Raw genomic sequence first — 23,123 nt, 5'->3', positions numbered from 1 at the left:
GTCTGTCCTTATCCTGGCAGGGTAACTCAGGGCAGTAGATTGTCAAACTATGTCAAGTTTGTGAATCGGAATGGGCTGCTTCAAGCTCCATTGCTCCACAGTTGGAGATGTAACTGTATGTGTGTGTATAAACATTTATCCTGCTGACCAGGCCGGCCTAGCTGTTAGGCTATTCAGAACAACAGTCTGATGTTTGTTAGATGGCATTTCTCCGACAGCCATCTCTCTCTCAGTGATGCTGACAGTGTTCTCACTGCCCTGCTAGAACCGCTCTTCACACGTGGGCCGCCGGGCAGGCTGCACTGCTATTTCTAGCCTCTGCAAACTGCCTGCTGTCTCTGTTACGTTTCTGCCTTGATATTTGGTGCAAGTTTGTTATTGAATTGAGGTCTACTTTATTTTAATTTTAAACTCTTTAATAGTTGTTCCCTCTGTCTGAAAGGATTTAGGGTAATCAGAACAAAACTGAACCTGTGGGAAAAACCCTCAACATATTGTGCTGCTGAAAACCATCTTTTACTGAGAGGAACAGTCATGATAATTACCCAAGATTTGTTCACTGGTTTACTCTCCCTCTCTTTCTCTTCCTCAGTCTCTCTCTTACTCTCTCTCCCTGTCTCTCTCTCCCTCTGTATCTCTCACTGTGTACTTTAAAAGATAAGTCCTCTCTGAATCCATGTAAATGTCTGGCAGACAGTGCAATTCCTTTTGGATGAGGGGTGTGGGAAGGAGGGGGGTCTCTCCTTCTGTCTCTCTCTCTCTCCTTCCCTCTCTCTTTCTTTTCTCTCCCCCCTTCTCTCTCTCTCCCTCTCTCTCTCCATCTCTCTCTCTCTCTCTGGCAGCGGAGCCTGCTCTGTTGGCAGGAGTGACCAGAATAAAAACAGCAACACCAGACATAGGGGAGGGGAAAAAAGCAAAGTGATCCATTGAACCAAAAGTCTTTGCCCTCTCTTAATTACGTAGTGTCCCATATATTTTCTATTTTTTTCCACTTGTTTTTTTAAATATTTTTTCTTTCTTCTGTACTTGAAGACCTCTGATTATTGGTAATTAGCTTGAGGAGAATAAAACCAGCCGATAGGGAGAGGGGTGGTGCATTGTGGAGCGAGATGGCTAACAGAAAGGTTCTATCACTCCTTCATGGATTCTTCTACCTAGCTCTGATTCAGCCCTCACTTCAAGGAGGTAGGTGTGTGCCTGGGTGAACTCAGCCATGACCTCTGCTACCTAGATAGCAGGCTTAGGGTGCAGGTCTTTTAGAACAGGTTCAGGTCTATGTCTCTGTGTTTCTCTTTGCTCTTCTCAGTTGTTACACAGAGGACTTTAATCACTCCAACCTCTCTGTTGTGTGTGCATTTCAGACTATTTCATAAAGTGTATGGTATATTTGTCATGCATGCATTGATATCTACTGACCCTGTCTTGTCTTGTTTATTTTGTCTGCAAACCCTGCTAAAGGGGACCTGTCTAGAAAGCAATTCAGATAACTTATTCTTGTGCAAAATTCACGCAAATCCTATGCAAAATATTTTCTCCATATAAAAGCTATTTTTTTTCTCTCAAATACCCTCAAAATGTTTGCATCTAAAATATAAACCATACTTCAAACGGAATATTTCTTTTGAAAGCAGCACTTATGACTATTCAGTAATGTTTATTCTATCTGACTCTCTGTACAAGTGTCAAAGATTTTAAAAGCCCCAACTTTCCACAGCACTTGAAGTTCAAGACTACAACATTCTGTTCCATTGCATTGCAGATGCACCACTCACTGTCTCGGTTATAATTAAAAACTCAATGGTAATCTGCTCCATATTTGCATGTGCTTTGTGTTCTTGTAGTTGTGGCTAATATTGTCCAGGTTTTGGACCAGATACAGTATTTATGCCTGCAGGCTTAGAGTTATTGTGGTGTTTTTAAACAGCATTGTCTTTCTAAAGGCAAATTCAGTGTCTAAATACAGATATCATAACTGTACTTTATGCAGTCTGGCTCATTTCTTTATTAGGTACATTTTTCTCTTTTAATAATTGTAAAGGATTTATATTGAGGATATAAAAGGTAACACATGGTAATATTGATCCAATATTTTCAACTTTATTTTATTTGTTGACTCATATTAGCTTAAATTTTAAAGTGAAATGAAATGATTGTGGTGGTTATAAAACCTAAACAAACATTAATTTTATTAGGACCTCTAAAATTGTTTCTTGAATTTATACAATTTCAGATAAAGCTGGAGGAACTTACCAGAAACTGGCTTGTGTTGGATGTGCTCATTAGGAAGAGTGATCTAGAAAATATATAAATCCTAAATACAGAAATACAGAAATATGAGTGACCTGGCTTAGCGCAAAGTGACGTACAGTATGTTTGGTTTCTAGAGAGGACTATTTCCAACAGTTTTCAGTGTTTTTGAATGTGAGTGAAATCAGGGGCGTATTCATTACGCCGATTCTGTAGCAAAACATTTATTAAACGGAAGCACTACGGAACAAAACTGGGAGGGACCTACCTGAATTTGTCCAATAGAAACTCTAATTTTGCTCTGTTTGCTTCTGTTTGGTTCTTAAACAGTAAACTGTTTCCGTAATGAATACGCCCCTGGCTTCAGGCACCGGAAAGGAGTTATCTGTGTAGCTAGCTAGTGTAATGTAAAGCCCAATCCCATCCTGAGTGGCGCAGTGGTCTAAGGCACTGCATCGCAGTGCTAACTGTGCCACTAGAGATCCTGGTTCGAATCCAGGCTCTGTCGCAGCCGGCCGCGACCGGGAGACTCATGGGCGGCGCACAATTGGCCCAGCGTTGTCCAGGGTAGGGAGGAATGGCCGGCAGGGATGTAGCTCAGTTGATAGAGCATGGCGTTTGCAATGCCAGGGTTGTGGGTTCGATTCCCACGGGGGGCCAGTATAAAAAAATATGTATTCACTAACTGTAAGTCGCTCTGGATAAGAGCGTCTGCTAAATGATGTAAATGTAAAATACAGTCCTACAGCATGTCAGTGTGCAATGCATGACTCCAGCTGGTCCCGTCAGCCACATCATGTAGAATTACCCATAATGAATTCCCATGTGGACGGCGGAGTTGATCTGAGCGTGTGTGTGATTCCTCTGTTCCACAGCATGTAGTCTGAGGTAGTCAAGTTTGGGGCGGACAACAGCTTATCTTTTTGTAGAGAGAGAGGGAGAAAGAGGGAGAGCGAAAGAGAGAGAAAGGGGCAGTGATTGCTCAGCGCTGCGTACGTTGTTCACTCTTTCCTTCAAGCTGCGAGGAGTTTCCACTTTTCCCTCTTTCCCTCCCTCCCTACTTTGATATTGTTCTTGAGTTGTTTAGTCCCTCCAATTGGAAAGTATGTTAAAGTTCTGCACTGCAGTCTGATCTCTACAAGCCCAGCCAGGCCTTTGCCCAAAAATAATTCATGTATCTTCTGTTCCCCAGCTGTTAGTGTCTCAGTCTGAGCTATTATTCTCTCTAGACTGTGTCAGATAGAGTTATAGATGGTGGAGCTGCTACAGTCCATTTTAAAACCCCTGACTGGAATATTTTGCCCTTATATAGTCTTATATTTAACTGTATCTTAATCGGTGGCCAGATCTGCGATGTTAATGAGTGTGATGGGAGTAAATGTTCAAACTTAACTGAGATGATTCATCATAAACTCTACATACAGTAATGCATCAGTAATGTGACATGTCGGACACCTGTATAACCACCTTATGACAAATTCATCTAATTTTGACATGACATAAGCGTTTATGATGCTTGATACATAGGTTTTTACATGACTTTGTGGTTTTTCCAACCTATCTCCTCTTTATTAGACTTTATTGGTTGGCACGTTAACTTGCAGGTCAATATAAACCCCATTCACCTGTTAAGCACCTGTGATATTTGAATGTGGATCTGTGGATCTGAGGACTGTGGATCTCTTAGGTAATATATTTGCTCATCTAATATTGTGTTTTCCCTTTTTGCCCTCACAGCAGTTTTCTTCCAACTCTTCTTTGCACTGACCTAAACTGGTGAGCCAATTGCCTCGTCCGAAACAAACAGAGCTCAGTTCAGCTTTCGAGAGCAGCAGCTCAGCTCAGGCAGAGTTGACAGCGTGCGGACGGAGGGGCCAGCGAATATCAATATTGGCTTAGGAGCCAAACTTTGATCTTCAGTGAATGTAAAATCCATCCTATCAAACCAGTTCTGAGGTGCTGAAACCAGTTCCAGCTGTCTCTGTCTGTGACTGGAAAGTTAAGAAACCACCCTCTAGCTCGTTCCAAATAACTGTCAATTATCTGAAAGTAATGCAAACCCCATTAACACCCAATCAACTTTTTTTAAGAGGGTTTTGCACCGAAAAACCCTCTGCTTGCTCATACTTTGGACAGTTATCATGAGAATTGGGGAGCGTTTTCTTGCGAGTGTGAATGAGTCATGACGCATGAGGGAACGTCAGGGAAGGAGCTGGTTAATAAATATGCAGCTTGTCAGTTGTCATGTGACTCCTTCTGGTATCCCTGAGCAGGTACTGTGGCAGGCTGATGAAATGTGTCATCAGTTCCTCTGTCCTACTTCAAGATTTTTTTAACAGTCCTACAAACAAACACCATCTGTCAGACGGATAGAGTGAGAATGGGATGTTATTCTGATCAATATAAATCTGAGAAGAGACAGCTGGAGTTAAGTGGCCTCTTCCTCAAAGACAGTCCCAAATGGCACAATATTTCCTATATAGTGCATTACTTTTGACTAGAGCCCTGTGTGCCCTGGTCAAAAGTAGTACACTATATAGGGCATAGGGTTACATTTGGGACGCAGCCCTAGTCAGACAAAATGTTATGCAGAGACTACAGTTCAATCAAGATCTCACTGTAAAACTGCCTAGTCTGAGCACATTCCATTTGACCTAAATTGGCTAATTACCTTTTCATTAATGGCCATTCCTGTGGTATCCACACCCATCCGATGTTTACCCTGAAGTGTCTGGATGGTATGAGGCTTGTGAAGGAAAGACCAAACATTCTGTCAGCTTCCAATCCTATTGCCAATCCCTCTGGGATTAATAACTATCCTGGCCTTCGACAAACTCTTCTCTCAACTGTCCTTTTATTTTCTGTACTTTGTCACACAAAGTAATGTAATCAGAGTTTGTTCACTCTTTTACATGCTAAATTGCCAAGAAGTGTATCAGATATCAGTGTTTCAGTTCACGCCTCAGTATACTCTGTTACTTCAGTCCAGACAACTCCAGTCAATGACGGGTTTCAAAAACAGTGCCAGAGTCATTAGTTTCTGTTTGATGACCAACACTGTTAATGACACAACCCTGACAAGCATGCAGAGGCCGGCAGAGGATAATAAATAACAAAAGTTCCACCAACTCTGTTCATTTACTTCCAGCCATTCTCATTAGAATTAAGAAGCCTGAGTCGGTTACTTTTGCTCTGCATGCAGTGCTGCCTGGAAGCCCTGGAAGCCAGTTTGCCTCTTTTGGCGTTGACGCTCAGGCCTTCAGGACTTCAGAGGATTCTAATCCATTAGTTCTCTCCATCAGTGACACTCTCCTGGCCGCAGTTGAAGGTGAATGAAATCATGGCAGATCGAATGGCACACCTCGCCTGTTGGTCAGGCAGACTGGTGATGAATTGCCCTGGCTTGCTGTGTTGTGTTGCCCCTGCTTCACCGCTGGTTGGGTTGGTAGATTCCCAATCTGATTATCTCGAGTCTGCTCTATTCTGTTGAGCTTTGCAGTAGGTCTCTAGTTCTTTATTGGAAACGTGTGTTTGTGAGCGGACCACCTTTCTGGACTTAAACCCTTTGTATGAGGTGGGTTGCCAGGGAGGGATAACAGGACTAGTGACACCCTGGCGTCTCGTGGCTCGTTGGCAGAGGGGCTACTGCTCAGTGCCACGGGGCATCTACTTAGGGGAAGACTTAAAAGTAATGTGATCGGATCACATCTTCTTCAAAACTGAATCGACTGAATCCACTCAAAACTATTTACAGCAATAAATAAAGTGAATTTTGGACTTCATTTTGGTCTCTTTAGAGGAAGGGATACACCCTCCGCAGTATACATTGAGTCTTGAGTAGGGTTGCAAAGGGAGGGTATATTACTTGGAACTTGCTAAGTTTACCAGTAAACTACCAGAAATGTTGTAACTTTCAATGATTTTATGTAATTTGTCACAAGTCACCTTGTGGCCCTTTTGGTTACTGCATATTATCACAGGCGTCTGTAATTATCTCTGGCTCTCTGTGTGGCCTTATCACATGTAAAATATATAAAATAATAAAATATGATGATTTTAAAATAAAAAATAGAATAACAAAGCTGTAAAACATTCTCCTAAATATAAACCATCAATTTAGTGAATACCATTGGTGTTTAATATAAGGATTTCAGCATAAATATCCTTTATATATATTTTTTTATACTTTAATTTATTTGACTATGTCAATATGCCTTTGTTGTTAATGTTTTGGCGCCAAACTGGTGGCAGTTGTGAAAAAAAAGTAAATAGTTGGAAGAGTTGCAGAGTTAAATAATGCAATTGTTGATTAGTTGCTTTTTTCATTCATTAGGATAAGTATTACCACTCATGGACAATATGGACACAGATATAAAAAATGAATACTATATATGAATATATATTTTTAAAGTTATTCAAGTATAAATTACCAAAATTACAATAGATTGCCATAGATTATATGTTAATTACCCAAATTACTGAATGTTCCGGTACCTTTGGTAAATTTGGTAAAAGCTTTGCAACCCTAGTCTTGAGTTACACCCTGAGAACCAGGCCATGCATACATTGTTGCTCCGTGACTCCTTTCAGCGCCAGAGTGAGCAGGGGCTCCTGGGTCGTTGGCAGGAGCACCCTGGGGCCGCTACTGGAGATAAGACTCTCATTCTGGCGCGTTTATTAATTACTCTCACACACTCACTGGCAGGACCGTTAACAGCTCCGACATTCTATCCGTCTTTGACAGTTTTATATTAAAACATGCTCTCTCCCTGCTGCACTCTCTCTCTCTCCCGGATATATTTTAGAACAGGATAGAGCGGGTGGGAAATCGCTTATCCAAACATCTGAAGCACTTACAGAACATGTAGTATGGAGTGATTACTGACACACTGGCTATAGATTCTGTGTTGTAGAAACCAAACTAGACCAGATTTGGGATGGAAGAGTTGGTTTAATAGACGCATATTTCAAAAGGAAAAACTGGAAATGTCCACCGTAGCACCATGACTGTTCTGTACGCGACACACACTTTTATTATGTGAGTCTACAGTATGTAACACAGATGGGCTGTTTAATGCAACCCATTTACAAATGTACGTCTGACATGATATGATTTGTGCTTTAACATGCTCACTACTGTAATGCCACAGGTTGATCGTAAATACTTGACATGAAATCCTCTTAATAAAATACTACAGTACAACATTACACAGCACTACCCTAATCACCATAAGCCCTTACCATGGTGAGGGAGCAAGTATTGCCCATGGTTTCGGTAGTGGGTAAATGTCAACCCCACAAGCGCCTCCATGAAGATGTTTGGTCTGTGTGCAACTGTTGCCAAATGCTCAACAAAGAAGCACACTTACTTAACCCAGATGATTCATTCCGAGCATACTGAACAGCACTGTGAGTAGCAGGCCTGGACCCCAAACCTGGGTTCAAAATAATTTCCAATACCTTAGCTGGGCTTGAGCTTGCCTGTTGCAATGGAATCAATAGTATTTAGTATTTTATTGGGATCCCCAATTAGCCGCTGCCAAGGTAGCGGCTACTCTTCCAGTGGTCCAAACAGAAAACAAAACAACAAATGAAATACATAATATACATAACAATACATCATCTCCTGCCTCTGCCTCACGCTTCAGAAACAGGAGATGTCTCCTGCCCTATGAGCCGTTCCGGCTCACACTAGCCAAGGCTCGTGCAAGGCCACCCACCTACATAATACAATACATAATACAGTGCAAATTACAATACAAAATATATAAAAATGGCTGTGTCTCTTCACAGTCCCCATTTTGCCATAAAGTGTTATTTTATCTGGTTTTTTATCTGGTTTTATTGCTAGCTTGAGTTACCTGGTGTGGCAGAGAGTTCCATGTAGTCATAGCTCTATTTAATACTGTGTGTTTCTCAGCCTCTGTTCTGGACCTGGGGACTGTAAAGAGATCTCTGATTGCAAATCTTGGGTTGTATTGATGAGTGTCCAAACTGTGTGCCAACTGTTTCAACAGACAGTACCTTCAACACATCAACACCTCACACAAAGAGCAATAGTGATACAGTCAATCTCTCCTCAACTTTGAGCCAGGGGAGATTGACATGCATGTTACTGACATTCGCCCTCCGTGTACATCTAAGTGCTGCTCTGTTCTGGACCAACTACAATTTACTATATTCCCCTCTTTTCTGCACATGACCACACAACTGGGTTGTAGTCCACGTGCGAAAAAAATAGGGCCTGTAGGACCTGTCTGGTCGACTGAGATGTCAAGAACGAATCCATTGAGTCTATATGTTTTGACCATAGTAGCTTGCTATCTAGGGTTACAGACAGCAGTTTAGTCTCCTCAACTTGCACAATCACCACATTATTCAATAATAGATCTAAATAAGGTTTAGTATTGAGCGAGTGATTTGTCCCAAAAACGAAGCAACAGCCTCCAGGAACAATAAAAAACACAATATTTACATCTTACAGTTAAATGATAAAATGAGGAAAAGGAATAAAACAACAATATGTACATAACAACTGTCCATTCTAAAACTGACTGGAGCTCTATGTTAAGGGTATCCGTAATTTATTTTACTTTGGTAGCCAATGTGTATACTGTTGAGTCGTCAGCATACATAGACACACAGGCTTTATTCAAGGTCAGTGGAAGGTCATTAGTAAAAACAGAAAACAATAATGGCCCAAGCCGGCTGCCCTGCGGTACACCACACTCAACTGAATTTGTATTAGAGAGGTTTCCATTAAAGAAAACCCTCTGTGTTCTATTAGATAGGTAACTCTCAATCCATGATAAGGCAGAGGATGCAAATCCATAACACCTACGTTTTTCTTTGCAATAGGTTATGATCAATGATATCAAAAGCTACACTGAAGTCTAACAAAACAGCTTCCACAATCTTCTTACAATCAAATAGAATAATTGCAAACCTGCAAACCACGCCCATCTTGCACTCCAGGCAGGCTAAAGCAAATGCTCAAAGTATTTGAAAGACCTTGAATAGTAGTTGAACCCAGGTATACTGGCCTCAAACTGTGAGCTGAGAGGGGAGTGGTCGGTTGGTTGGTCTCTCTGGGCCAATGCTCTCAAATTGGCCCTGTCAGGAATGTTCCTCAGTCTGTGGGAGTTTTTGACCCTCCACTGTTCATTATCTGATCTCCCAGGTTTACTATGAACCCCAGGCAGCAGATCCTAAAGGAACCTGTCTAGTAAAAATTACGTAAAATCGGCCATCTCTGCTGCTCTTATAAAACTTTCCATCTGCCAGACATTTGGAGCGGCTTGTCAGTGTTAGTTTTATGACAGTCATAAAGCATTGGCTCCCGAGTGGCGCAGCGATCTAAGGCACTGCATCTCAGTGCTTGAGGCATCACTACAGACCCCCTGGTTCGATTCCAGGCTGTATCACAACCGGCCGTGATTGGGAGTCCCATAGGGCGGCGCACAATTGGCACAGCGTCGTCCGGGTTTGGCCAGTGTAGGCCGTCATTGTAAATAAGAAATTGTTCTTAACTGACTTGCCTCCCGAGTGGCGCAGTGGTCTAAGGCACTGCATCGCAGTGCTAGCTGTGCCACTAGAGATCCTGGTTCGAATCCAGGCTCTGTCGTAGACGGCCGCGACCGGGAGACCCATGGGACGGCGCACAGTGTCGTCCAGGGTAGGGGAGGGAATGGCCGGCAGGGATGTAGCTCAGTTGGTAGAGCATGGCGTTTGCAAGTATTTAGTCAAATCAAATCAAATTTTATTGGCCACATGCGCCGAATACAACAGGTGCAGACATTACAGTGAAATGCTTACTTACAGCCCTTAACCAACAGTCAGCCACCAATTGTGCAAGTTCTCCCACTTAAAAAGATGAGAGAGGTCTGTAATTTTCATCATAGGTACACGTCATCTATGACAGACAAATTGAGAAAATAAAATCCATAAAATCACATTGTAGGATTTTTTATGAATTTATTTGCAAATTATGGTGGAAAATAAGTATTTGGTCACCTACAAACAAGCAAGATTTCTGGCTCTCACAGACCTGTAACTTCTTCTTTAAGAGGCTCCTCTGTCCTCCACTCGTTACCTGTATTAATGGCACCTGTTTGAACTTGTTATCAGTATAAAAGACACCTGTCCACAACCTCAAACAGTCACACTCCAAACTCCACTATGGCCAATACCAAAAAGCTGTCAAAGGACACCAGAAACAAAATTGTAGACCTGCACCAGGCTGGGAAGACTGAATCTGCAATAGGTAAGCAGCTTGGTTTGAAGAAATCAACTGTGGGAGCAATTATTAGGAAATGGAAGACATACAAGACCACTGATAATCTCCCTCGATCTGGGGCTCCACGCAAGATCTCAAAATGATCACAAGAACGGTGAGCAAAAATCCCAGAACCACACGGGGGGACCTAGTGAATGACCTGCAGAGAGCTGGGACCAAAGTAACAAAGCCTACCATCAGTAACACACTACGCCGCCAGGGACTCAAATCCTGCAGTGCCAGACGTGTCCCCCTGCTTAAGCCAGTACATGTCCAGGCCCGTCTGAAGTTTGCTAGAGTGCATTTGGATGATCCAGAAGAGGATTGGGAGAATGTCATATGGTCAGATGAAACCAAAATATAACTTTTTGGTAAAAACTCAACTCGTCGTGTTTGGAGGACAAAGAATGCTGAGTTGCATCCAAAGAACACCATACCTACTGTGGTGGGGGTGGAAACATCATGCTTTGGGGCTGTTTTTCTGCAAAGGGACCAGGACGACTGATCCGTGTAAAGGAAAGAATGAATGGGGCCATGTATCGTGAGATTTTGAGTGAAAACCTCCTTCCATCAGCAAGGGCATTGAAGATGAAACGTGGCTGGGTCTTTCAGCATGACAATGATCCCAAACACACCGCCCGGGCAACGAAGGAGTGGCTTCGTAAGAAGCATTTCAAGGTCCTGGAGTGGCCTAGCCAGTCTCCAGATCTCAACCCCATAGAAAATCTTTGGAGGGAGTTGAAAGTCCGTGTTGCCCAGCGACAGCCCCAAAACATCACTGCTCTAGAGGAGATCTGTATGGAGGAATGGGCCAAAATATTTGACTTACAGAAAACGTTTGACCTGTGTCATTGCCAACAAAGGGTATATAACAAAGTATTGAGAAACTTTTGTTATTGACCAAATACTTATTTTCCACCATAATTTGCAAATAAATTCATTAAAAATCCTACAACGTGATTTTCTGGATTTCTTTTTCTCATTTTGTCTGTCATAGTTGACGTGTACCTATGATGAAAATTACAGGCCTCTCTCATCTTTTTAAGTGGGAGAACTTGCACAATTGGTGGCTGACTAAATACTTTTTTCCCCCACTGTAGATAGACAATCTTGCAAATGTAACCAAATGATTAAGAGGAAATTCCAATTAAATGCATTACGTTAATTCAATGACAGTAATCTGGCATTAGGTAGTACTTCGCTCTGTCTTAATATAAGCTTAACCTCTACGGGATCGGTGTCCCGTATACGGGGCGGTTGAGCTAACGTGTGCTAATGTGATTACCATGATTGTTGTAAGTAACAGCAAACTTTCCAGGACATAGACATGTCTTATATGGGCAGAAAGCTTACATTCTTGTTAATCTAACTGCACTGTCCAATTTACAGTAGCTATTACAGTGAAAAAATACCATGCTATTGTTTGAGGAGAGTGCACTACAACAAAAAACGTTTCACGGCAACTGGTTTGATACATTCACCTCTGAAGGTAAATAATGTACTTACATTCAATAATCTTGCTCTGATTTGTCATCCTAAGGGTCCCAGAGATAAAATGTAGCATAGTTTTGTTTGATAAAATCAATTTTTATATTCAAATGTAGGAACTGGGTTCTACAGTTTGAACCCCTGCTGTCTCTGGCTCCACACCCACCCCGCCCGGCCATCTAGATGTGTGAAAGTTAGTGTATAAGCTAACAATCCATCATGTATGACATTCCTGGGAGTGTGTAAACTTACATTTTGTATTACCATATCATTTTTGTATGTTCTCTATAGTGATGTACTTGAAAATGTATTAATTGACCAATTCGGCACATTTGAGCAGACTTGATACAAAATAGTCCAGTATTGCAATACTTCACTGGATCAATCTGAAACTTTGCACACACACTGCTGCCATCTAATGGCCAAAATCTAAATTGCGCCTAAACTGCAATATTATATTGTGGCCTTTCTCTTGCATTTCAAAGATGATGGAACAAAAAAGAAAATAGAAAACCCATGTTTTTTTGTTTGTATTATCTTTTACCAGATCTAATGTGTTATATTCTCCTACATTAATTTCACATTTCCACAAACTTCAAAGTGTTTCCTTTCAAATGGTATCAAGAATATGCATATCCTTGCTTCAGGTCCTGAGCTATAGGCAGTTAGATTTGGGTATGTCATTTTAGGCGAAAATTGAAAAAAAGGGTAGGTTAATACACATGTGACCGATGTTTCTTTAGTAAACATGGGTTATTTGCTCTTTGACATTACTCAGTCTTCGTTTAAGTGATGTCAACCTAGGTGTTATATAAATCTTTGGTTTGTTTTGTTAACACCAAAGGTAGTACATCATCTTTGGACCTGGTCCCATACCAACATACATTTTAGCCTAGTTTATCAAATGACAGTAGTGGGGGCCTGTTCGAACTTAGCTGACATTTCTGGTTTAGAAAAGACTGGAATTTACACATTTTGTACTTTTCGTCATACCCTGTAAGTGTGTAGTAATGAACTACAGTGTACTTATGCTTGCCAGAATGAGGGTAAATCTTGAGTAAATATCCCATGATTCATGTCCTTTTCTGAACATAAAAATTACATTTACCTTGGATGGTTATTGAAAGTAACCTGTATCCTTGAAACTGCCAGTCTTATCATAGGCAATAAGCAGACTACTAGTTACATACTTACTTTTGCTCTGTCCTTTTAACAGATTGTGTAAGACGTGATGAAGTATGTTTATTTGGAATCGAGCCGCAATTTGCTGTTAAGTTCAGACTGTCATTCCATAGTTTACTTTCCTGTCATGTTCAATACACCGTCTATAACATCTTCAAACCTTACGAAGGAAGAAGGAATTTGTAGCTGTTGCGAAACCTTTTTTATTTTATTTTTCATAGACATCGTCTCTCTGAACCTATGAAGGAGAGAGATCATGCACTATGTCAACCTCCCGCGAAGAGACATTGAAGGGCTGGAGATTAGTGGCGATGACGAGATCAGAATTCTGCCTCCTTTTAAAATAGTGCCATCTGTGTGTCGTTTGTTTATTTTACTTTGCATACTTTACATTTATGCTCTGTTCCACAGATGTGTGTGTCAGAGCGGCTGGGGCTGGGGCCTTGAGTTCAGTAGGAGGGAGGGAGGAGAGGAAGGGAAGACAGGTGGAGGGAGAGAGGCAGGGATTTCTTCTGTCATCAAGATTGACTCACACTTTCCTTTCTTTGACCCACCTTGTGTTCTGGTTCTGGAAAATACAATGCTAAACTGTGACAAAAAGTAGGCCAGACGTCCGATAGCTGTTGATGCTTAGTGCCACAAACCAGGGAGTCTTCTCCTCTCCGCTCTGCTGCACTGCTCTGTAGATCCTGGTCTCAGGATGTCAGCCAACTTTAAGACTGAGCCTTTCACTTCAGTCAGAATAGGAAGGCTGATATTACGTTAGTTTATCTACAGAGAACCTTCTGGGAGGGAGGGTGACCTGGACCTGCTGCAGGCCACACAGGCTTTGCCAGACACAGACACACTTTCATTTACATGGATGGATGGAGGGATAGAAGGTGTGATTAATAAATGGATGGAAGGGGTTGATTCCGTAAATGTCAGGTGTCTGGAACACTCCAAACATATTTAGACACATTTTATTTAAGGCTTAGCCTGAACCAGTATCTGGGCAGAGGACGAGACGATGAATATGACAAGTCTCCTCACTAGCCCACACTCTTAGAAGAAATGGTTACAAAAGGGTTCTTGGCTGTCCCCATAGGAGAACCCTTTTTGGTTCCAGGTAGAAATATTTTGAGTTCCATGTAGAACCCTATGTGTAAAGGGTTCTACATGGAACTCAAAAGGGTTCTACCTGGAACCAGATACTCGTTCCTCTGCCCAGATACTGGTTCTCCTATGGGGACAGCCGAAGCACCCTTTTAGGTTCTAGATACCACCTTTTTTTCTAAGAGTGCAATTTGCTACCATTCATTTTCCCATTAAACACTTCTGCAATCGTTATAATGTCAAAATACGTTTGTTACTCACAAATATGTTTCGCTGAGCAACTAACATCATTTACCACCGTCACGCCCGGTATGTACTTGCAAAAACGGTCGAAATAAAAATTGACAAGCAACCGAAAAAATTTATTACCTGGAAAGAATCTGTATTGTTTTTGATCAAGTGCACATGTGCCAAATCCACCTCTTCGGCACCTCCAATAAAATCACTCATTACTTCCATGCACAGGTCGGCTGATCCAGCAGCAGTACAGTTTCCAGAAAGATTGTTGATTTTATCACCTACCGCAGTGTATGAACGTCATATCAACCTCTTATTTTACACGCGCTACACATAATGCAATAATATTTAATTTAAGTACAGTGCTTTCAGAAAGTACTCATACATTCTTACAGTTGTTAGTGTTTGTTTGCAGATGCACGTAATTCCAGGCCGATAGGGTCTTCCATGGATGTTATGGGAAGTCTTTCCCAGATGAATGACTCTGACATTGTCATGGAATTCTGCTCTGACGGCATGTGACAAAACGCTGCCTCCATATGAGAGTAATTTGCCGCTCATGTGCAAAGTCAACAAAGTAAACAACAACAAAAAATGTCCCCCAAAAAGTTGATATTTTTTTTGTATATTTAACACTGACAGAGAAATATCTAATTATGTCTCAGTTTTGAAGAGTTATTCGCATAAAACTGGTAAAGTGATGTTAAAGTGTGATTCTAAGACAGTGCTCCAAGCAATTTATTGAAGGTCACTAGAGAGCATTTTACTGTTAAACACCAGTGCAAAAAATTATGACAGACATTAACGATTTTAGATAAATACATTGATTGGTGGAAATCGGAGCAGTGGATCAGACTCTTGGGAATAGCTCATAAAATCATTTTGAGGAATCTGAAAAAATTAGTAACTGCATAGTTTTAATAATGCTTTATGGCATGCTCATTTTATTTATAATTGTTAACCACTGACTAATCTACAAAGTGTGATATGTAGACATGTCCAGCAGTCCATCTGATTTATAGAATTGTTTATTCTATATATGGTCTGGGAAGGAATAAAATGTGCATCAGCTAAGGCCCAAGGTTATGCTAATCATAGCCTGCAGTAAAAATATGGCCCAATCATTTTTGTTTATTTTTTCAGTTCCAGTTGGTTTAAATTGCTTGGCATCATTTGTCTTACGATCAAGGAAAATGGATTAGAAGAACACACGCCAGTCTGATCATTGCTGAGGAATACTCATAGGAAACATTTTTTATTACATATTGACTAAATCAACATTGCTTTCTGTTTGGGGTTTTAGGCTGGGTTTCTGTATAGCACTCTGTGACATCTACTGATGTATAAAGGGCTTTATAAATACATTTGAGTTAAGGTAATCATTACATCATTCATTGTGTCATTCATTTAATTCACAAACAAAACTTTTCTTTGGGGTGGTATACAGTGCCTTCAGAAAGTATTTATACCCCTTGACTTATTCCATATATGTTGTGTTACAGCCTGAATTCAAAATGGATTAAATACAAAAAAAATGTCACCCATCTACATACAATACCACATAATGACAAAGTGAACATTTCTGCACATTTATTGTAAATGAAATACAGAAATATCTTATTTACATAAGTATTCACACCCCTGAGTCAATACATGTTAAAATCTCATTTGGCAGCGATTATAGCTATGAGTCTTTCTGGGTAAGTCTCTAAGAGCTTTGCACATCTGGATCACACAATATTTTCACATTATTCTTTTTAAAATTCTTCAACCTCTGTCAAGTTGGTTGTTGATCATTGCTAGACAACCATTTTCAAGTCTTGCTATAGATTTTCAAGCCGATTTAAGTCAAAACTGTAACTAGGCCACTTAGGAACTTTTAATGTCGTCTTGGTAAGCAACTCCAGTGTATATTTGGCCTTGTGTTTTAGGTTATTGTCCTGCTGAAAGGTGAATTTGTCTCCCAGTGTCTGTTGGAAAGCAAACTGAAGCAGGTTTTCCTCTAGGATTTTTCCTGTGCTTTGCTTTATTCCATTTATTTTTATCCCCCCAAAAAACTCCCTAGTCCTTGCCGATGACAAACATACCCCTAACATGATGCAGACACCACCATGCTTGAAAAAATGAAGAGTGGTACTCAGTGATGTGTTGTGTTGGATTTGCCCCAAACATAACGCTTTGTATTCAGGACATAAAGTTAATTTCTTTGCCAATTTTTTTGCAGTTTTACTTTAGTGCCTTATTGCAACAGGATACATGTTTTGGAATATGTTCACTCTGAAATGTAGGTTAGTATTGTGGAGTAACTACAATGTTGTTGAGGCATTGGAAAACCTCCTTGGTCTTTGTGGTTGAATCTGTGTTCGAAATTCACTGCTCGACTGAGGGACCTTACAGATAATTGTATGTCATGTTAAGAACTATTATTGCACACAGAGTGAGTCCATGCAAATTATTATGTGACTTGTTAAGCACATTTTTACTCCTGAACTTATTTAGGCTTGCCATAACAAAGTGGTTGAATACTTATTGACTCAAGACATTTCAGCTTTTCATTTTTAATTAATTTGTAAGAAATTCTAAAAACATAATTCCACTTTGACAGTATGCAGTATTGTGTGTAGGCCAGTGACACAAAATCTCAATTTAATCAATTTTAAATTCAGGCTGTAACACAACAAATTGTGAAAAAAGTCAAGGGGTGTGGCTACTTTCTGAAGCAGACAATATAAGGTATCATTTTACCGTGATCTTTCCGAAGAGGTGGATTTGGCGCAAGCGCACTTCGTACATATATTATTTCCAGACAATATTTTTTTTGGGTTGCTTGTAAATTTTTATTTAGACCTTTTTTGGAAGAACATTCCGGCCGTGACAGCAGTAAATGATATTACTTGCTCAGCGAAACTCCATATTTGGTAAGTAACAAACTTATTTTGACATTATAACACTTGCAGAGCTGTCTAAAGGGAAAATGAATGGTAGCTAACTCGGCTAGAGAGGAGACTCGTCATATTCATCGTCTCCTCCTCTGCCCAGGTACGGGTTCAGGCTTAGCCTGAAGATCTCTGAAGGCTCTCAGAGTCAGAGGTTGGAGACAGGAGAGGAGTCGTAATGGTTCACTAAGCTTTTAACAAGGGGTGGAGAATGCTAGCAATTAGCTAAGTGTGTGCGCGCGTGCGACTTGGTGCACATGTGCTCCATAGACTTCCAGGTGTTTCATTATCCTGTAAAAAGGACCAATTATTAGACACCCACAGCGCAAGGTCTTGAAAGTGACTATATTAGTCACCAGCTTTCTCTTAATTGGAGTCAAACACTCACGTCGCCATAGTCTTTCATGTCCCTTACTGTCCCTTTAAAGAACATGTCTCTCATTACAGTTATTAGGGGAAAATCCATCAATGACCATGGATGAATTAGGCATGCTTTGGATTGGAAAACAAGTTCTGCTCTATTAAATCACTCATTTGTTTGCCATCCAGTCATTAGAAGTCATTTTTTTGCTCTACAACTTTGCAATAACCTCGGGCCCTTATAGGCCTGCATAGGGTTTCAATGAACAGACCATCAGACATAGAGGCTTGTAAAAGAGGTTTCATTTGTATTCGGCTCTCTAGTTTTGGATTTGTTTGGTCTGGCTTTATTAAAATTCATGGCCAGCTAATGGTCGGTAAACATGTCAGTGCTTATTCCTCTGGCTGATACTCAAACTGTAAACTAAACATAGAGCGCATACGCCCTATAGGGATAAATCGGTTAGCTTAAGTCTCGTGGAAAAAACGAGCCCATTCAACTTGAACTCAAAACAATCAGAGCAATGTTATTGACTAATGGAGGATGCCAAAACATGGTTCAAACATCGTAGACTAAATAAGATGTTTGTTCCAGTGCCTCAGAAGTAAGCCAGATCCGTTTAATGGGAAACCATGTAATCGTGTGCAATAATTTCTCAGATGTTTGACTTATAAACTATATAGATTGCTAATGCAGGAAATGGCATGTTATGTTCACGGTGAAGACCAGATAGAAACTACTTTACGTCCTATATGGGATTTAAAGCAGGTTACTGGTAACTTATTGGTTACTTATATAACTGCAGGCTAATTCTGTCAGTCTCCTTTGCCTCCGGTATGACTTCCAATCACATGCATTCCAAAAGACTCCCATGACCAAATCATTCTTAGAGAACACTTTGAGTTTGAGCTCGACATTAAGATGAACGATAAGAAACCAATGACTTCATTCTGTAGGACAGCATAGTTCACATTTCTTAGCTGAGGTCAATGAGTACCTTATTGGGTTGGTTCTTGTGAACCCAGTGCCCCTTGCTGTGTTTGTCCCTGCCCATTAGTATGGTGTGGTAGCTACACTACAGTAGTTATGATAGGATGGGCTTCTGACCAGGGGAAAATTGAAGCAGAAATTACATTCACTCCATCTGCCCTCCCTTTCAACCCTGGGACAGGAAATCCTCCCTTTGATTGTGAAATGAGGGTCTGGCAGGTCGGGTTGAAGTGGAGAACAATCATTCCACCCTGCTGGTAAAGTACAGGACACTACATGGTGGCTCTGCCATGGAGCTGGCATGGCATTGCATTGATTGAGCTGAGGGAGGAGAGTGGAACACAACCACACACTTATATTCCGAAATGGACTGGAGTGGACAGACACAAGCAAGCATACACACATTTAAGAACACACACATACACAAATTAATCCATTGACTTTCACACTCCTCAGAGTATGCAGTCATTTTGCAAAACATTGTACACTCTTAGAAAAAAGGGTTCCAAAAGGGTTCTTCTGCTGTCCCCATAAGAGAACCCTTTTGAGTTCCATGTAGAACCCTCTGTGTAAAGGGTTCTAGATGGCACCTTTTTTTCTAGAGTGTAATGCTGTGCCCTGGACAGCCCTCTCTGAATGTTCAGCCATGTGCACATTTTTCAATTTTTTCCTTTGGAACCTTGAGCCGTGTGTTTAGCAAGTTGTTACCACTCAGCCAGCCGTTAAGACCACAAGTCCAAACAGTAAGGAAACCCGATCACCTCTTCTTCCCATCATCCAACTTCCTCACCGTCTCAGTTAGGAGCAGTTAGACTAGAGAGCATCCTCTCTCTGATCTGTCTCGGACCGCTTCAGCTGTGAGCTCATTTGTTTTCCAAGGACACGGCTGCCACGCTCTTTGAAATAAACAGTCATTCAAACTGACCCCTATTTACACTCCTAAACATAGTGTTTTTAAAACAACATGCACCTTCATAAAAAACATGTTAAGAATTCTAGCTCCGTAGCGCAACCAAACAAATCCCTGCTGGCATGTACTGAGTTTGATTGAGAATAGATTTTCTCTGTTAAACAAAAACAGACCAGATAGACAAAATATTTTCCCTCTCTGCTAATCAGATTTTGGTGTGCGATTTGGGGGATTTATGTGAATATGACTGACTCTGTTGTCCTCGCTAACCTTTCTCTCCAAACGAGTGACTCAGTGTGGGCTTCGGCAGGCGCAGTGTTGTGCTCCAGTGTAGATTTTCACAGTTTATGTTAACTTTCCACCAAAAACACGACTACATGAGCTGACTTATTAACTTGCTTTGTTCCATTCCTTCATGGCCTTCTTAGGCTGGGGGATGCCAAAAGGCTCTCCTTTTTTATTCCCCCCCCTCTCTCTCTCTCTCTCTCTCTCTCTCTCTCTCTCTCTCTCTCTCTCTCTCTCTCTCTCTCTCTCTCTCTCTCTCCTTCTCTAACACACACCTCTCTCCCTCTCTTTTTCCCTCTCTCTCCCTTCTTCCTACCTTACAGTTAAGGGGTATTACAGTATATTTCAGAATCCTTTAGCCTGTAGCAGACAAACATTCTTGCTGATTCCCTTGTTGAGTAGCATTGACATCCCACATGCTAAACTCCTCCTAGGGGCTGAGAGAGAGAGAGAACATTGATGTGGCAATGGTGGCAGTAAACTTTTTACAATGTCACAGCATGTTACGTAAAACCATGGCCAAACCTCACTCTATGCACCAACAGCATACCCACAGGGTTTTTCCCTCCTGCTTCCCCCATTTGCCCAACTGAACATCACCAGAAAAGGGCCGTCTTCATGTATTTACATTTAAGTCATTTAGCAGACGCTCTTATCCAGAGCGACTTACTGTTAGTGAGTGCATACATTTTTTATACTGGCCCCCCGTGGGAATCAAACTCACAACCCTGGCGTTGCAAGCACCATGCTCTACCAACTGAGCTACAGGAGGCCTATTCCCCATTATACTACCAAAATTGTAATAACTTGTAATATTGTACTTAACTACTTAATAACTGGACTTAGTGGACTACATACCAATGCACTGCTTACATTCACACCATATTCTGCATTAACAAAAACATGAGGGAAAATGTGGCTTAAAATAATTAGTCTTCACCAACAACACATGTAAGAGTCATTAAATATAATCTACATCATTTTAAGGTCCCCACTTCTACACTACACCGTGTTGAGGTGATACAAACCAGGTTTTTCCTTCAAATATATGACGTTATAATTGAGGCCTGAGCTCACCGCTCCCAGAGGAGAGCTTTGTGGTTAGACGTCCCAGAACAACTAGTCGTTTCTTCTCCTTCTTCTTCTTCTTCTTCTTTCGGTTCAGTTCCTTCTACACATGAGGCCGCCATGTCTGACCTACAGAACGTCTATCTCGGGACTGGGCTGGGCCTCGGCCAGGAAATCAGGAGAGACGGGGAACATGAAAATGCAGTGTTAAGACTTGGTCAAAATGTTCCCTGTTCCTCCAACTGAAGTACCTCATATCACTGTTAGCTTAAAACAAAGGCATTTTTTGATAATCAGACTTTGCCTTGACCTCTTACTGTACCATAGTTTTGTTTTGCACTACATCATGGGTTTGACTCTTCCCACATGCAAGCGAGACTAGGTTTTGGGTTGTCTAGATTCAAGATTACTTTGAATAAGGAGTAAGTGGTTAGCTGTACAATGGGTTGAGGGTTAGGCTGTGGGTACGTAAGTTAGTGTTGGTCATGGCTGAGGTTTGGAATATAGTCATTTAAAAACTATGGATTGCAGTCTACATGTTGGACCGTTAGATTAGTGTTGTGAAGTCATACAGAGCTGTCCCTGACCAGGTATGTTACCTGTCTGTCTCTCCAGGTGTGTACGTGCCGGCTGGTGCTGGAGTCGGACCAGGAGCAGGAGGAGCTGGACCAGGTGCTGGTCTCTACCCAGGTAACATATTAGCTACCTACGACTGCACAGTGCAACACATTACACAACATGTCTCTTTATATAAAGTACAGTGACGTGCGATGAGGTCTGAGGCCGGCTAGGCTGTTGACTGTTGTCCACAGAGCCAGTATTTCCATTGATACCACTCAGATTGAAATGATCTTGTTATTTCTGTCCCTTCCTTTGATGTAAGTCCCTAAGATCAGGTGTGGGTCTTCCATCCCTTATAACCCCTTGTTTCGCTAGAAAATCCAACTTTGAAAACTGTTTCAGATGCAATATGTTAACTTTCTTCTTCTTCAATGAGGTTTAACGGCGGTTTGCGTCCAATAAAGGTTGCATTACCGCCACCTACTAGACTGGAGTATAACACCCTTATACTTTGCTAAAAATAATAATAATAAAGAAAATCAATAAATACACTACTATCTAACCATACACTCACTAAAACCCACCACCCTACTCCACTATTTAAATCTATTTAGTCCTACCTCAGGCCAACAGCCTGAAAGGATGGGACACCACCACCTAACACACCCTGTAACTCTTCTGACGTCAAGTCTCGCACACCCAAATACCTCTCTGCAGCTGCCACCACAACCAAAATGTTCTGCGACTTTCGTTCCATCCCAGCAGTACAGTTGATAACCATTGCTATAAATGCTAAAAATCCAATCTTACTGAAACATATATCACTTGTTGGTTTATCCCTCTGTACTGGTACAGATCTACTACTCACATCACTCCTCCCCCTTGACCCATCTTCCTCTACTTTCTTCACTGCCTCAGCATATGACAACTTCTGCACTACTCTAACCCTGGAAACCTCTTCCTGCCTCTCTCACACAGGACATTTCTGATCCCCAGCCCAATGGGCACCCCTACAATTTACACATACTACTACTTTCCCAAATGCTACACATTCCTTTGTCTCATGCCCTTCTGCACACTTCTCACACCTAGGAACCTTTCTCATACACACTGCTGCCACATGCCCATAAGCTTGACATCTGTAACAACGTAATGTATTCAGCACAAAAGCTCGTATTCACATAAATGGCACTGCCTACCCTGACTGCACGTTACTGATAAGGTACTACTTTACACAATCAATTAACCTCTACGGGATCTGTGTCCAGTATATGGGACGGTTGAGCTAACGTGCACAAATGTGATTAACATGACTGTTGTCAGTAATAGCAAACTTTCCAGGACAAAAAAAAGAAAACGCATGTTTTTTTGTTTGTATTATCTTTTACCAGATCTGATGTGTTATATTCTCCCACATTAATTTCAAATTTCCACAAAATTCAAAGTGTTTCCTTTCAAATGGTATCAAGAATATGCATATCCTTGCTT

The 23,123-nt window shown here is 41.2% G+C and overlaps 1 protein-coding gene across 1 annotated transcript in view; it reads left to right on the top strand.

Annotated features, from left to right (window-relative positions):
• The first annotated feature begins 879 nt into the window (after window positions 1-879).
• Window positions 880-23,123, top strand: part of LOC121567915 (elastin) — an 82,763-nt gene continuing 60,519 nt past the window's right edge. Inside the window, exons 1-2 of the mRNA XM_041878303.2 lie at window positions 880-1,185; window positions 21,690-21,764. Coding sequence (XP_041734237.2) covers window positions 1,110-1,185; window positions 21,690-21,764 — 151 coding nt within the window. The 5' untranslated portion in view covers window positions 880-1,109. The remainder of the gene's footprint in view (window positions 1,186-21,689; window positions 21,765-23,123) is intronic.

Source organism: Coregonus clupeaformis, chromosome 6 (assembly GCF_020615455.1).
Source record: "Coregonus clupeaformis isolate EN_2021a chromosome 6, ASM2061545v1, whole genome shotgun sequence".
NCBI lineage: Eukaryota > Metazoa > Chordata > Actinopteri > Salmoniformes > Salmonidae > Coregonus > Coregonus clupeaformis.
This window is presented reverse-complemented; position numbering and strand designations above follow the sequence as displayed.